Consider the following 14,115-nt stretch of genomic DNA (forward strand, 5'->3'; position numbering starts at 1 on the left):
CCCAGTTCACAGGCAAGGGGACTGTGAGGGGTGAGGGCTGGTGATGTGGAGACCAGATGAGCACTGGGTCCCTCTAACTCCAAGTCTTAAGCTTCTACCCACTACCCAGAGGCTTCTAACATTTTTCTGAATCTGTCAGGACACCTAGTGCTGCAAATGGTGCTCATTAAATACTTAAAAGAGGCCGGGTACAGTGACTCAGGCCTGTAATCCCAGTAATTTGGGAGGTCAAGGCAGGCGGAATCACCTGAGGTCAGGAGTTCAAGACCAGCCTGGCCGACATGGGTGAAACCTTGTCTGTCCTAAAAATATAAATATTAGCTGGGCGTGGTAGTGGGCACCTATAATCTCAGCTACTCAGGAGGCTGAGGCATGAGAATCGCTTGAACCGGGAGGCAGAGGTTGCAGTGAGCAGAGATTGTGTCACTGCACTCCAGCCGGGGTGACAGAGCGAGACTCAGTCACACGCACAGACACACACAGACACACACACACGTAAAAAATCAGAATATACACATGTACAACCCCTCTGTCTGCCACACAGACATACTGCATCCATCTGAGCCAAGATCTTCTTTTTTTCTTTTTTTGAGACAGGGTCTTGCTCTGTCACTCAGGCTGGAGTGCAGTGGCACAATCATGGCTCACAGCAGCCTCAACCTCCCAGGCTCAAGTGATCCTCCCACCGCAGCCCACTGAGTAGCTGGGGCCACAGCCATGCGCCACCACACCAGATTAATTTTTGTATCGTTTGTATTGACGGGGCTTTGCCACGTTGCCCAGGCTGATCTTGAACTCCTGGGCTCAGGTGATCTACCTGCCCAGCCTCCCAAAGGGCTGGGATTTCAGGCATGAGCCACTGTGCTCAGACCAAGAATCCCTTAACAACGTTCACACTGAACAAGGCACTCTGCTGGTTAGTGTCATTTACAAGCCATCCTCCGCCCTCCCAGGAAAGACCCAGGGTCCACTGAACCATGGCCAGCTGCTAGCTTCTAACTGTCAAAGCTGCCCGTGAACACGCACCCCGGCTCATGTTAAGAGTGGCAGAAGTGGCCCTTTCGTGGGAAGCAATGTCTGCCGCACTGCAGGTTAGTAGAACAGGGTGACAGGGCACTGGCCTTCCTTCCCCATGCTAGAGCCAGCATCCTTCTTCCTGGGGTCATGCCTGTAATCCCCACATTCTGGGAGGCCAAGGTGGGAGGACTGCTTGAGGCCAGGAGGTCCAGACCAGCGTAGGCAACACAGTGAGACTCCTCTACAAAAAAACACAAAAACTAGCCAGTGGGGCCGTGCACAGTGGTTCACGCCTGTAATCCCAGCACTTTGGAACTCTGGAAGGTTGAGGTGGGTGGATCACTTGAGGTCGCGAGTTCCAGACCAGCCTGGCCAACACGTGAAACTCTGTCTCTACTAAAAATACAAAAATTAGTTGGGCATAGTGTTGCATGCCTGCAGTCCCCGCTACTCAGAAGGCTGAGGCAGGAGAATTGCCTGAACCCAGGAGGCGGAGGTTGCAGTGAGCTGCGATCGCACCACTACACTCCAGCCTGGACAACAGAGTGAGACTCCGTCTCAAAACAAAACAAAACAAAAAAAGAAAAAAAACCCTAAAAACTACCCAGTGGGCCAGGTGCAGTAGTTCACATCTGTAATCCCAGCACTTTGGGAGGTCGAAGCGAGACGATCATCTGAGGTCAGGAGTTCAAGACCAGCCTTGCCAACATGGTGAAACTCTATCTCTATTAAAAACACACACAAAAAAGTAGCCAAGTGTGGTGGTGCACGCCTGTAATCCCAGCTACTCAGGAGGCTGAGGCAGGAGAATTGCTTGAACCCAGGAGGTAGAGGTTGCAGTGAGCCGAGACTGCGCCACTGCACTCCAGCCTGGGGAACAGAGCAAGACTGTCTTGAGAAAAGCAAGCAAACAAAAACTAAACTCTCCTTCTGAAACAGAGCCTCCAAGGCGATGAGGGGTAGAGCTTGCCCTCCTAGCCTCACACTGCAGTGCCTAGGCCCACCCCAAATCCTGCCGCAGCCCCCTGGGAGTCCTGGGCCACACACGGTGGTATACCCTTCCTTCTCACATTACTTTCCGGCAGCCCTTTCTCCTTATTTAGGCTAGAGACGCCCTGAGAGCATTTCCTACTTTCCGTCCTGGCTTGGTTGTCACTAACTCTGAGCAAGTTAATGTCTGCTTTCTCGCTTGTAAAATGGGTCCTTACTCTTTTTTTTTTTTTTTTTGGAGACAGAGTCTCGCTCTGTCACCCAGGCTGGAGTGCAATGGTGTGCTCTCGGCTCACTGCAACTTCCACCTCCTGGGTTCAAGTGATTCTCCTGCCTCAGCCTCCTGAGTAGCTGGAATTATAGGCATGTGCCACCACACCCAGCTAATTTTGTATTTTTAGTAGAGACGGGGTTCCTCCATGTTGGTCAGGCTGGTCTCGGACTCCTTTTTTTTTTTTTCCAGATAGAGTCTTGCTCTGTCGCCCAGGCTAGAGTGCAGTGGTGTGATCTCGGCTCACTGCAAGTTCTGCCTCCCAGGTTCATGCCGTTCTCCCGCCTCAGCCTGCCGAGTAGCAGGGACTATCGGCGCCCGTCACCATGCCTGGCTAATTTTTTTTGTATTTTTAGTAGAGACTTGATTTCACCGTGTTAGCCAGGATGGTCTCGATCTCCTAACCTCGTGATCTGCCCGCCTCGGCCTCCCAAAGTGCTGGGATTATAGGCATGAGCTACTGTGCCTGGCCTCGAACTCCTTTTTTTTTCTTTTTTTGCTTTTTTTGAGATGGAGTCTTGCTCCCTCGCCCAAGCTGGAGTGCAGCAGCATGATCTTGGCTCATTGCAGCCTCGGCCTCCTGGGTTCAAGTGATTCTCCTGCTCAGCTTCCTGAGTAGCTGGAGCTATAGGCATGCGTCACCATGCCTGGCTAATTTTTGTGTTTTTAGTAGAGACGGGGTTTCACCATGTTGAGCAGGCTTGTCTTGAACTCCTGACCTCAGGTGATCTGCCCGCCTCAGCCTCACAAAGTGCTGGGATTACAGATGTGAACCACTATGCCTGGCCAAAATGCTAATATTTTGGCAGCACTTTGGGAAGTCAAGGCAGGTGGATCACTTGAGTTCAGGAGTTTAAGACCAGCCTGGCCAACATGGTGAAACCAAACCCCATCTCTACTAAAAATACAAAAAAATTAGCCTGGCATTGTGGCGGGCGCCTATAATCCCAGCTACTCAGGAGGCTCAGGCAGGAGAATCGCTTGAACCTGGGAGGTGGAGGTTGCAGTGAGTCGAGATCACGCCACTGCACTCCATCCTGGGTGACAGAGTGAGACTCTCTCTCAAAAAAAAGAAAAAAAAAAAAAAAAGAAAAGAAAAGAAAGAAAAAACAAATGCACTCAATAATTTTTTTTGTTTCTTGCAATAATGGATTTCCAAGCAGCCTGGTTTGCTAAACAGAAAAGCACCCTGGAAGGGAAGCCCTTACCCTGAAGTCATAGAGGTAAGCCTGGCTGGCTAGCCTCAGGCCTTGCTGGGCTAACTGAAACCTGCTTTCCCAATGCTCCGTGTTCCTCACTGAGCCTGTGCCTGTGCCTGCTGTGCCTGCGGCTGGGAAAGGCTCAGGGAGGGGCAGGGCAAGGCAGTTTCAAAAGTCACAAGGCCATTATGGATGCCTCTGGGGAATGGCAGGGTTGAGGGATAGAGGGCAATTCCTTCCCTGGGCCAGCTGAGGGTCTCAGCCTGGGCCCAAGGACCTCTATTTGAACAGAGCTTACTCACCCCCGGGAATTTCCTACTTCACTCCCTGTTCCCTCTCCTGCACACACACCTCAGCAGACTCTACCCCAATTCAGCCCTAACCCAGCCCAACAACCTTCAATGGCTCCCCAGTACCTAAACTATAAGATCCAAACTTTCCCTGCCTACCTCTGTCTTCTCCTTTTTTAGAGACTGAACCTGGCCCTTGCTTCTGCTCCTGTACTTTCTCATTCAACTCTCCTCTGACATGTTTTCTTCCTTCCCCACAAGGCCAGCAAAAATATCACCTCCTCCAGGAAGTCCTCCATGACCATGTGAGCTCCCCAGGAACTTCCTCTTTTGAGCCCCCAGAAATAGCCATGCTGCAGAAGTCTCCCCATGCTTCTTCTAACCCAAATAAAGTATAAGAGGGGAGTTCAGGAAAAAGTCTAGAGCCAGGCACGGCGATACACGCCTCTACTCTCAGCTACTCGGGAGGCTGAGGTGGGAGGATTGCTTCAGCCCAGGAGTTTGAGGCTGCCATGCACTATGATCACACCTGTGATTAGCCACTGTACTCCAGTCTGGGCAACATAGCAAGAACCTGTTTCTGGGGGAAAAAAGAAAATTTCAGTGCCCACATGCCAGGTAGAAACCACGAAGGAAGGGGTGCTTTCCAGTCAGAGAAGCCCATGTGTGTACAGCCACATGAAGGAATCTTTCCTGATCCCCCCTCCTCCAGGCAAGCCCTGTTCTCCTATCTCTCTTCTCACACTCTAGTTCCCTGGGGATGCCAAGTGTATCCCCAGTACTGGAAGCTGTGGCTGTACACACATGGGGCCTGGAAAGTGCCCCTCCATTAATGTTTTCTACCTGGGGGGGGGCACTTATTTTTTATTTTTTAAGAAACAGGTTCTCAGGCCGGATGCAGTGGCTCATGCCTATAATCCCAGCAATTTGGGAGGTCGAGGGGGAGTGGATCACCTGAGGTCAAGTGTTTGAGACCAGCCCGGCCAACAGGGTGAATCCCCATTTCTACTAAAAAAATACAAAAATTAGCCGGGTGTGGTGGCGGGCGCCTGTAATCCCAGCTACTTGGGAGGCTGAGGCAGGAGAATGGCTTGAACCTGGGAGGTGGCGGTTGCAGTGAGCCAAGATCGTGCCATTGCACTTCAGCTTGGATGACAGAGTGAGACTCCATCTCAAAAACAAAACGAAAAAAAAACACCAAGTTCTCATTACGTTGCCCAGGCTGGAGTGCAGTGGTTATTCACAGGTGTGATCATAACACACCACAGTCTCATACTCCTGGGTTTAAGCAATCCTCTCGCCTCAGTCTCCCAAGTAGCTGGGAGTAGAGGCGTGCACCACCATGCCTGGCTCTTTACTCTTAGCTGTGTTCACTGCAAGTGTTGCCTTCTCCGGGAAGTCTTCTTAAACTGTGCCCTTGCCATCTAGACACTTCTCTCTCTCTCTTTTTTTTTTTAAGAGATGGAATCTCGTTCTGTCTTCCAGACTGGAAAGCAGTGATTTAATAACAGCTCACTGCAGCCTCCAACTCCTGGGCTCAAACAATCCTTCTGTCTCAGTCTCTCAAGTAGCTGGGACCACAGGAACATGCCAGTTAATTTAAAGTAACTTTTTAGTAGAGATGGGGGGGGGGGTCTCACTATGCCCAGGCTGGTCTCGAACTCCTCGGCTCAAGTGATCCTCCCACCTTAGCCTCCCAAAGTGTTGGGATTAAAGGCGTAAGTCTCTGCGCCCGACTGAGGATATTTTAAGGCACTTTGCAGGCTTCAGTGAAACATGTTCCTTTTCCTTCTTGGTTAATCTAATTCTCAGCTGGGTAGCGCCATACCAACTAACTCTTTTAGCTCAGAAGTCTTTCCTGGGGCAATCTCAAGAGCAGGAGGGGAAGGGACCCTCCAGAACCCAGGGAGAGCAGGAAATACACTCTGCTGTTTTTCTAGCCGACCGGTAGATGGGGGAAGAAATCAGGAGGTAGGTGAGAGCAGAAATAAGAAGGTGGGCAGCCAGCCCTGACTTCAGAGCGTGGTCCAGTCGAGTCTCGAGGGAGCGAAGCACTTACCTAAGAATCCCTCCTCATCGACAATGATAGTGTAATCCTCTGGCGTCTCAGTCAGACTGAAGAACTTGCACCTGGATGGACGGACAGACAGACACAGAAGATCTCATTAGTCCAGGCAGGTCCCCTGGGGCAGCTGCCCACCCGTGCCCCGGGGATGATGACTCAGTTTACCCAGAGCTCCGGCCCCAGGCTGCTGGGTGACTTCAGGTAAGTTGTCTGTCTCTCCCTTCATGTCCCCCTACTCAGTGCTGACTCTGGAGAGGCACAGAGATGCCAACTGTCCCCACTCTGCCACCCCCCAATCTTTGGGGACCTCTGAGCCAGTCAGCCCCTGTGATTCTGTCCAGGCCTGAGGGCCTGAGATCCCACATTTTCTCGGAGGGAAGAAGTGGCCGAAGGGTGGCTCCAGTGTGGGTCAGGCAGGGTAGCCGTCTTTTCCACGGCCCTGCCACTGTAACCTCTAGGTGTCTGTCCCCATCTCCCTTCCCAATGTCTTGGCCTCCCGTTCAGCAACTCTGGTGCTCCCAGTCACAAAAATGCCTAATTCCCACCAGCTGACTGACAGCCCAGCCTTTGGTTTACTTTCCATCCCTGAAGAGGGAGGAGTGCGGCCACCCATGACATTTCTGGGACATGGATCTCCGCCCCATCTCACATCACCTCTGATATCACCGCTCAGCCTGGGAGGTATGTTGCTCATCTACCCCCAAAACGAGACCATCAATTCCCCAAAAACAGGGGACAGAACCCTGACCCTGCTGGCCTCGGTCCTGGGCATGCTTTTGGTACCCAGGTCTGTGTCCAGGTGGCCCTTGGGCTGGGCTTCAAGGCTTTTGGTCCTTGGATGATTGAGGGGGGTCATCACCCTCTTAGCGCCCGAGTCCCTGTTCCCCATTTAGCCAGAACCACCCCCACTGCACCCTAGAGAGTACTGCAGGCAGAGATGGCAAGTCCAAGCACACACAGGCAGAGGCTTGCAGGAAACTGACCCCTGGTCACTTATCTGGTGTTCCAGCTCTCCAGCACAAAGCCAGGCATGGGCTCTGCACCCCCACCCGTTGAGGGGAGCCGGGACAGAAAGAGGTCCATGAGTAACCCAGGTGTATTCGTCTGTTCTCATGCTGCTAATAAACACATACCCGAGACCGGGCAATTTATAAGGGACAGAGGTTGAATGGACTCACAGTTCCACATGGCTGGGGAGGCCTCACAATCATGACAGAAAGCCAAGGAGGAGCCAAGGCACGTCTTACATGGCAACAGGCAAGAGAGCGTGTGCAGGGGAACTGCCCTTTATAAAACCATCAGATCTCATGAGACTTATTCACTACCATGAGAACAGTATGAGGAAAACCACCCCCATGATTCAATTATTTCCACCTGGGTCCACCCTTGACACATGGCAATTATTTCAATTCAAGGTGAGATTTGGGTGGGGACACAGCCAAACAGTATCACCAGGCAAAGGGCCAGGATCCCTCTCTCAAAGATGCAAATGGAAATGGGATCTCTGAGTGGACAGTTGCAGGGGATGGGGGTGGCTGGTGTATCCATGGGTCGCCCTCCTTCCTGGCCTCCTCTCCTGCCAGCTTCCCTGCAGCCCCCTCATCTACAGAACCTCTGCAGCTCCGTTTTAAAATTTATTCCTGAAAATTTTTACAAGGATGTGGAGCCACTGGAACTCTCTTATACTGCTGTGGGAGTACAAAATGGCCCGGCGCTTCAAACATTCATTTGGCAGTTTCTTTCTTCTTTTTAGAGACAGGGGCTTGCTCTGTCACACAGTCTGGAGTGCAGTAATGCAATCACAGCTCATGGAAGCCTTGAACACCTGGGCTCAAGCATTTCCCCTGCCTCAGTCTCCTGAGTAGCTGGAACTACAGGCACACAATACCATGTCCGGCTGATTTTTTTTTTTTTTTTTTTTTGAGACAGTCTCGCCCAGTCGCCCAGGCTAGAGTGCAGTGGCATGATCTCAGCTCACTGCAACCTCTGCCTCCCAGGTTCAAGTGATTCTCCTGCCTCAGCCTCCCAAGTAGCTGGGCTTACAGGCGCTCACCACCACATCTGGCTAATTTTTGTATTTTTAGTAGAGACAAGGTTTCTCCATGTTGGCCAGGCTGGTCTCGAACTCCTGACCTCAGGTGATCCACCCGCCTCGGCCTCCCAAAGTGCTGGGATTATAGGCATGAGCCACTGTGCCCAGACTGTCCAGCTAGTTTTAAAAGTTGTTGGTAGAGATGAGATCTTTGCTACATTCTCTAGGCTGGTCTTGAACTCTTGTCCTCAAGCGATCCTCCCACCTTGGCTTTCCAAAGTGCTGGGATTACAGGCGTGAGCCACTGCATCCAGTCGGCAGTTTCTTACAAAGTTCAGCACACACTGACCATCCACAGCCTCAGCTATCCTGCTCCTGGGTATTCATCCAAGAGAAGTGAAAACAGGTGCCCACACAAAGACCTAGATGCAAATACATATTGCCTTTGTTTGTATTTACCCTAAACTGGAAAGGACCCAAATGTCCTTCCTTCAACCGGAGAGAGGATAAACTACAGCACATCCACATGAGGAAATACGGGTCGGCAATTAAAAGGAATAAACTACTGATTCATGCATTAACATGGGCGGATCTCAAGTGCATTTTGCTAAGTTAAAGTAGCCAAGCTCAAAAGATTCCATACTGTATGATTCTATTCATACGACATTTTGGAAGAGGCCAGACTATAGGGGCAAATGATTAGCAGTTGCCAGGGGACGGGTAAGTGCGGACTAGAGAGGGGCACGGGGAAATTTTGGGGGGGATAGGCCTCTTGATTGTGGCGGTGGTTACAAGATCATATAAATTTAGGCCGGGTGCAGTGGCTCACGCCTGTAATCCCAGCACTTTGGGAGGCAGAGGTGGGCGGATCACCTGAGGTCAGGAGTTCGAGACCAGCCTGGCCAACATGGTGAAACCCTGTCTCTACAAAAAATGCAAAAATTAGCCGGGCATGTCTGTGGGCGCCTGTAATCCCAGTTACTTGGGAGGTTGAGGCAGGGGACTCGCTTGAACCTGGGAGGTGGAGGCTGCAATGAGCCAAGATCACACCATTGCACTCCAGCCTGGGTGATAAGATTTAGACTCCATCTCAAAAAAACCAAAAAAAAACCTCACAAGATCATATGAATTTGTCAAAACCCGCAGAACTGTCTGCTAAAAAGGGGTGAATTTTGCTGTATGTCAGTCATCCTTTGATAAACTTGAATGTAAAGAAAATCTTTGGCCTGCCGGGGTGGCTCAGGCCTGTAATCCCAACACTTTGGGACGCTGGGGTGGGCAGATCACTTGAGGTCAGGAGTTTGAGAACAGCCTGGTCAATATGGCGAAACCCCATCTCTACTAAAAATATAAAAGTTAGCCTGGCATGGTGGTGGGCGTCTGTAATCCCAGCCACTTGGGAGGCTGAGGCAGGAGAATTGCTTGAACCTGGGAGGTTGCAGTGAGCTTGGATCGTGCCACCGCACTCCAGCCTGGGCAACAGAGCCACTCTAGCTCCAAAAAAAAAAAAAAAATTGCCTGTGCTAGGGTCATCCATGAGGTGGCCTCTCCCGCCCTGGGAGGGGTGTAAGGCGTTCTGCTGGAACAACAGCCCATGCTCATCAATTTCCCTCCGGCTCTTTGGTTTTCAAATTACGTCTCTGTCCCTGCCTGTCCCATATCCAATTTGCAAGTATTGCCTGGATACATGAAATCTATAATTGCTTCGAGGACAACAGCAAATTATCATCACAGTAAGTGGCAATCACTGGTCAGGCCTGGACCCTTCCTAGGGACCCCCATGCACTCAGAAAGCGCCTTGGACCCCCTCCCCAAGTCACCAGATTGCCATGAGCTGGTACTCCCTGGGTGGGGTGGGGCTGCCCAGCTGCCCGAGAGCCCCAGGGAGGCAAACAGACGCGGCCCTTGCTCTCGGCGCCCTCGGCTGTGAGGGACGCTCCAGAAATAGACCACACAAATTATTCCGGAGGGCATACACACCAGCAGAAGGCAACAGCGGCCTGAGTGTAAATGGAGTATAAATATGTTGTTGAAGTGACCTGTCCCCAGGGGCTGAGCGATTCTGTGGCTCTGCCAGCTATGGGACATCTCAGAATGTGCACCTTGGCATGGGCAGGCTTCGGGGAGGGCAGATAAGCTGGAGGCACCTGCTGCCATCGCTCTGGTCACTACCCTCAGGAGTCAGCTCCCAGACTCCTCCCTCTCCTTGACCTCCATGTCAGTTTTTTTTTGTTTTTTGTTTTTTGAGACGGAGTCTCACTCTGTGACCCAAGCTGGAGTGCAGTGGCGCGATCTCTCGGCTGGAGTGCAGTGGCGCGATCTCTCGGCTCACTGCAAGCTCCACCTCCCAGGTTCATGCCATTCTCCTGCTTCAGCCTCCTGAGCAGCTGGGACTACAGGCGCCCACCACCATGCCCGGCTAATTCTTTGTATTTTTAGTAGAGACGGGGTTTCACTGTATTAGCCAGGATGGTCTCGATCTCCCGACCTTGTAATCCACCTGGCTCGGCCTCCCAAAGTGCTAGGATTACAGGCGTGAGCCACCAGCCCGGCCTTTTTTTTTTTTTTTTTTTTTCTTTTTTGAGACAAGCTTTTGCTCTGTTGCCCAGGCTGGAGTGCAGTGGCGTGATCTCGCCTCACAGCAGCCTTGACCTCCTGGGCTCAAGCAATCCTCCTAGCTCAGCCTTCCAACTAGCTTGGACTACAGGTGTGCACTATCACGCCCGGCTGGCTAATTTTTTATTTTTTGTAGAGACAGGGTCTCACTATGTTGCCCCAACTGGTTTTGCACTCCTGAGCTCAAGTGATCCTTCTGCCTTGGCCTCCCAAAGTGCTGGGATTACAAGGCGTGAGTCACTGCACCTGGTCCACACCACGTCTTAATTCAAGCTACGGGTCCCCCTTTGCCTTTGAATTACATCTGCTGCGTTTCTTGTCTTACCAAGCTTACCCCTCCTGTCCGTGCTTCTCGAAGTCGTCCCCATACTGCTAGGCAGTTGGCCATTCCCCAGTCCAAGCACAGCACCCCCTTGTGGGCCATCCTTAGCCTCCCAAGTACCTGGGATTACAGGTGCATGCCACCACACCCGGCTAATTTTTAAAATTGTTATAGAGATGGGATCTTGCCATGTTGCCCAGGTGGGTCTTGAACGCCTGGCCTCAAGCGATCCTCCCACTTCCACCTCCCAAAGTGCTGGGATTATGGGCGTGAGCCACTCCACATGGCCCCATGTCTTCTTTACTTGAAGGTCACTCAGATCTGTTTTTGCCTCTCCATCACTCCCTACAAAGCAAACTCAAGGCTGGACTACCCTCCTGTCTTGTCTCCCTCTTCCATTCCTGGCCTCAACGCCCCTTGCTCTTGTTGCCCAGGCTGGAGCGCAGTGGTGTGATCTTGGCTCACGGCAACCTCCGCCTCTGGGGTTCAAGCAATTCTCCTGCCTCAGCCTCCCAAGTAGCTGGGATTACAGGCGCCCGCCACCATGCCCGGCCAATTTTTTGGAATTTTTAGTAGAGAGAGGGTTTCATCATGTTGGCCAGGCTGTTCTCAAACTCCTGACCTCAGAAAATCCACCCGCCTCAATCTCCCAAAGTGCTGGGATTACAGGCATGACCCACTGCGCCCGGCCTGAATGTTCTTTCAACTACCCGGCATGGCCGCCTCCCAACTTTGTTGGCTGAAGACTTCATGCTCATCCTCTAAGATCCAGTTCAAACATCTCCTCTGGGATAAAACCTCTCCTGGCCAGGCATGGTGGCTCATATCTGTAATGCTAGAACTTTGGGAGGCGGAGGTGGATGGATCACTTGAAGTTCAGAGTTCGAGACCAGTCTGGCCAACATGGTGAAGCCCTGTCTCTACTAAAAATACAAAAAATAAAATAAAAAAACCTTGCCTGATCAACACCACCAGCCACTTCCTTTCCCTCATCTCCCATCATCGAGGTTGTCCTCCTTTGACAGCCTACAGCCCCACACTACTCTATGAGATGACTTTCCTGCCACTATGGACAGCTGGGCTGTTATAACGTGCATCACAGCCCTAGGAGATAGTTCATCTCACAGTCTATGTGAAGTATGCCCTTAGAGTTGTGCAGTGCACAACCTGTGCAACTGTGCATGACGGTGCCAAGTGCTTCCCACGATCTATTACAAATTATACTTTAAGGGTCTACTTCCCTCAGTAGATGACCACAGCTCTCAGAAGCAAGGATAGACGGTCCTCCGTACATACACCTCATATCTGACACTGGCTGGGCATGGAATCAACACTCAAGGATTGCTGAGCAAAGGGATGGACTGTGGCCACACACTTGCCTTCAAATTCAGAGACGTGTCAATGAGAACAAACCCTGCCCACCCTCGTGTGGTATAACCTTGACTTAATCCTCCTCTGGGACAGGCTAAGGTCTCCAGTTCTAATTCTCTCTCTGCCTTTTCTAATGAGTCATGGCCGGGTCCACATCCCAGATTCCGGGCCCCTGGGATTTGTGGCCTCTCTGTACTCTGTCTACAAAGAGTTGGAAAGAGGAGCAAATGCCAGAAAGTACCCAGTGTGGTGCTAAGTGCTGTTAAGAAACTCCAAGCGGGAGGCCAGACCAGGGGGATCACTTGAGTCCAGGAGTTTGAGACCAGCGTGGGCAACATGGCAAGACCCCATCTCTACAAAAAAATTTAAAAATTACCTGAGCATGGTGGTGAGCCCCTGTAGTCTCAGCTACTCAGGAGGTGAAGGTGGGAGGATCACTTGGGCCTGGGAGGCAGAGGTTGCAGTGAGCCATGATAGCACCACTGCACTCCAGCCTGGGTGACACAGTGAGATCCTGTCTTAAAAAATAAAAGACGCAAGCCTGATTCCTGCAAGGTCACTATGCCCTGTGTCAGCCAGACTCTGCCAAGGTCACCTACTAGCTTGTCTGGGAACAAGCCAGGACCTTTGGAATTAACAGCCTGGCCTGCCGGGTGAGGTGGCTCATGCCTGTAATCCTGGCATTTTAGGAGGCCGAGGCAGGCGGCTCACCTGAGGTCAGGAGTTCAGGATCAGCCTAGCCAACATGGTGAAACCCCATCTCTACCTCTACTAAAAATACAAAAAATTAGCCAGGCATGGTGGCGCGCACCTGTAGTCCCAGCTACTCGGGAGGCTGAGGCAGGAGAATTGCCTGAACCCCGGAGGTGGAGGTTGCAGTGAGCCCCCGAGATCGTGCCGCTGCACTTCAGATTGGGTGACAGAGCAAGACTCCCTCTCAAAAACAAACAAACAAAAAAGAGCCTGGCCAGCGGGGTTTTGAAACAAGCCCAGGCTCTTCACTGCTCAAGTCACCCACCCACCCAAACCAGAGAGGCTCTGCAAACAGGCCTCAAGACAGGCATCTTGGATGTTATGGGCACCTGTTTACAAAACCTTCTTGGGACTTACTTAAAGCAGGTCCTTTCTCAGCCCACTTGGGATCACAGCACAAGCGTGGAAGGACAGGGGTGTTTCTTGCAAAGTGTGGCCTGTCCTGTCTGGAATGAGGGAGGTCTGGCCACATCTCCTACAGCCTGTGCAAGTGAGGGAATGAAGGGATCAGGGCCTCACCTGCTTCCGGAGACCGCCTACCCTTGCCCCTGCCAGCCAACTTCTGGCTGTCTCCCTGCTGATGTTTTTCTGATGTGGCTAATAGTAGCATTCATTCATTCATTCATTCATTCATTCATTCATTCCTTTAGAGACAGGGTCTTGCTCTGTCACCCAGGCTGGAGTGCAATGGCATGATCATAGTTCACTGTAGCCTCCAACTCCTGGGCTCAAGTGATCCTCCCACCTCAGCCTCCTGAATAGCTGGGATTATAGATGTACATCACCATGGCTGACTAATTTTTAAATTTTTGTGGAGATGGGGTCTTGCTCTGTTGCCCAGGCTGGTCTCAAATTCCTGGCCTCAAGCGATCCTCCCAAGCCTCGGCCTCCCAAAGTACTGGGACTACAGGTGCGAACCAGCGCGCCTAGCTGACAGGGGCCTTTTAAAACATGCAGTGAGCAGCCGGGAGTGGTGGCTCACGCCTGCAATCCCAGCACTTGGGGAGGAAAAGGCGGGCGGATCACGAGGTCAAGAGATGGAGACTATCCTGGCCAACATGGTGAAACCCCGCCTCTACTAAAAATATAAAAATTAGCTGGGTGTGGTGGTGCGCACCTGTAGTCCCAGCTACTCGGGAAGCTGAGGCAGGAGAATCACTTGAACATGGGAGGCAGAGGTTGCAGTGAG

General features: G+C 51.7%; 1 protein-coding gene across 2 annotated transcripts in view; it reads right to left on the bottom strand.

Moving 5' to 3' along the window:
* The window catches only part of CASTOR2 (cytosolic arginine sensor for mTORC1 subunit 2), a 69,269-nt gene that overhangs the window by 19,040 nt on the left and 36,114 nt on the right, over positions 1–14,115 (bottom strand). For both annotated transcript variants that reach the window (XM_033192918.1, XM_033192919.1), the window contains exon 2: positions 5,827–5,897. In XM_033192918.1, the coding sequence (XP_033048809.1) occupies positions 5,827–5,897 (71 nt within the window). The remainder of the gene's footprint in view (positions 1–5,826; positions 5,898–14,115) is intronic.

The sequence above is a fragment of the Trachypithecus francoisi genome, unplaced genomic scaffold, assembly GCF_009764315.1.
Source record: "Trachypithecus francoisi isolate TF-2019V2 unplaced genomic scaffold, Tfra_2.0 Lachesis_group4, whole genome shotgun sequence".
Taxonomy (NCBI): Eukaryota; Metazoa; Chordata; class Mammalia; order Primates; family Cercopithecidae; genus Trachypithecus; species Trachypithecus francoisi.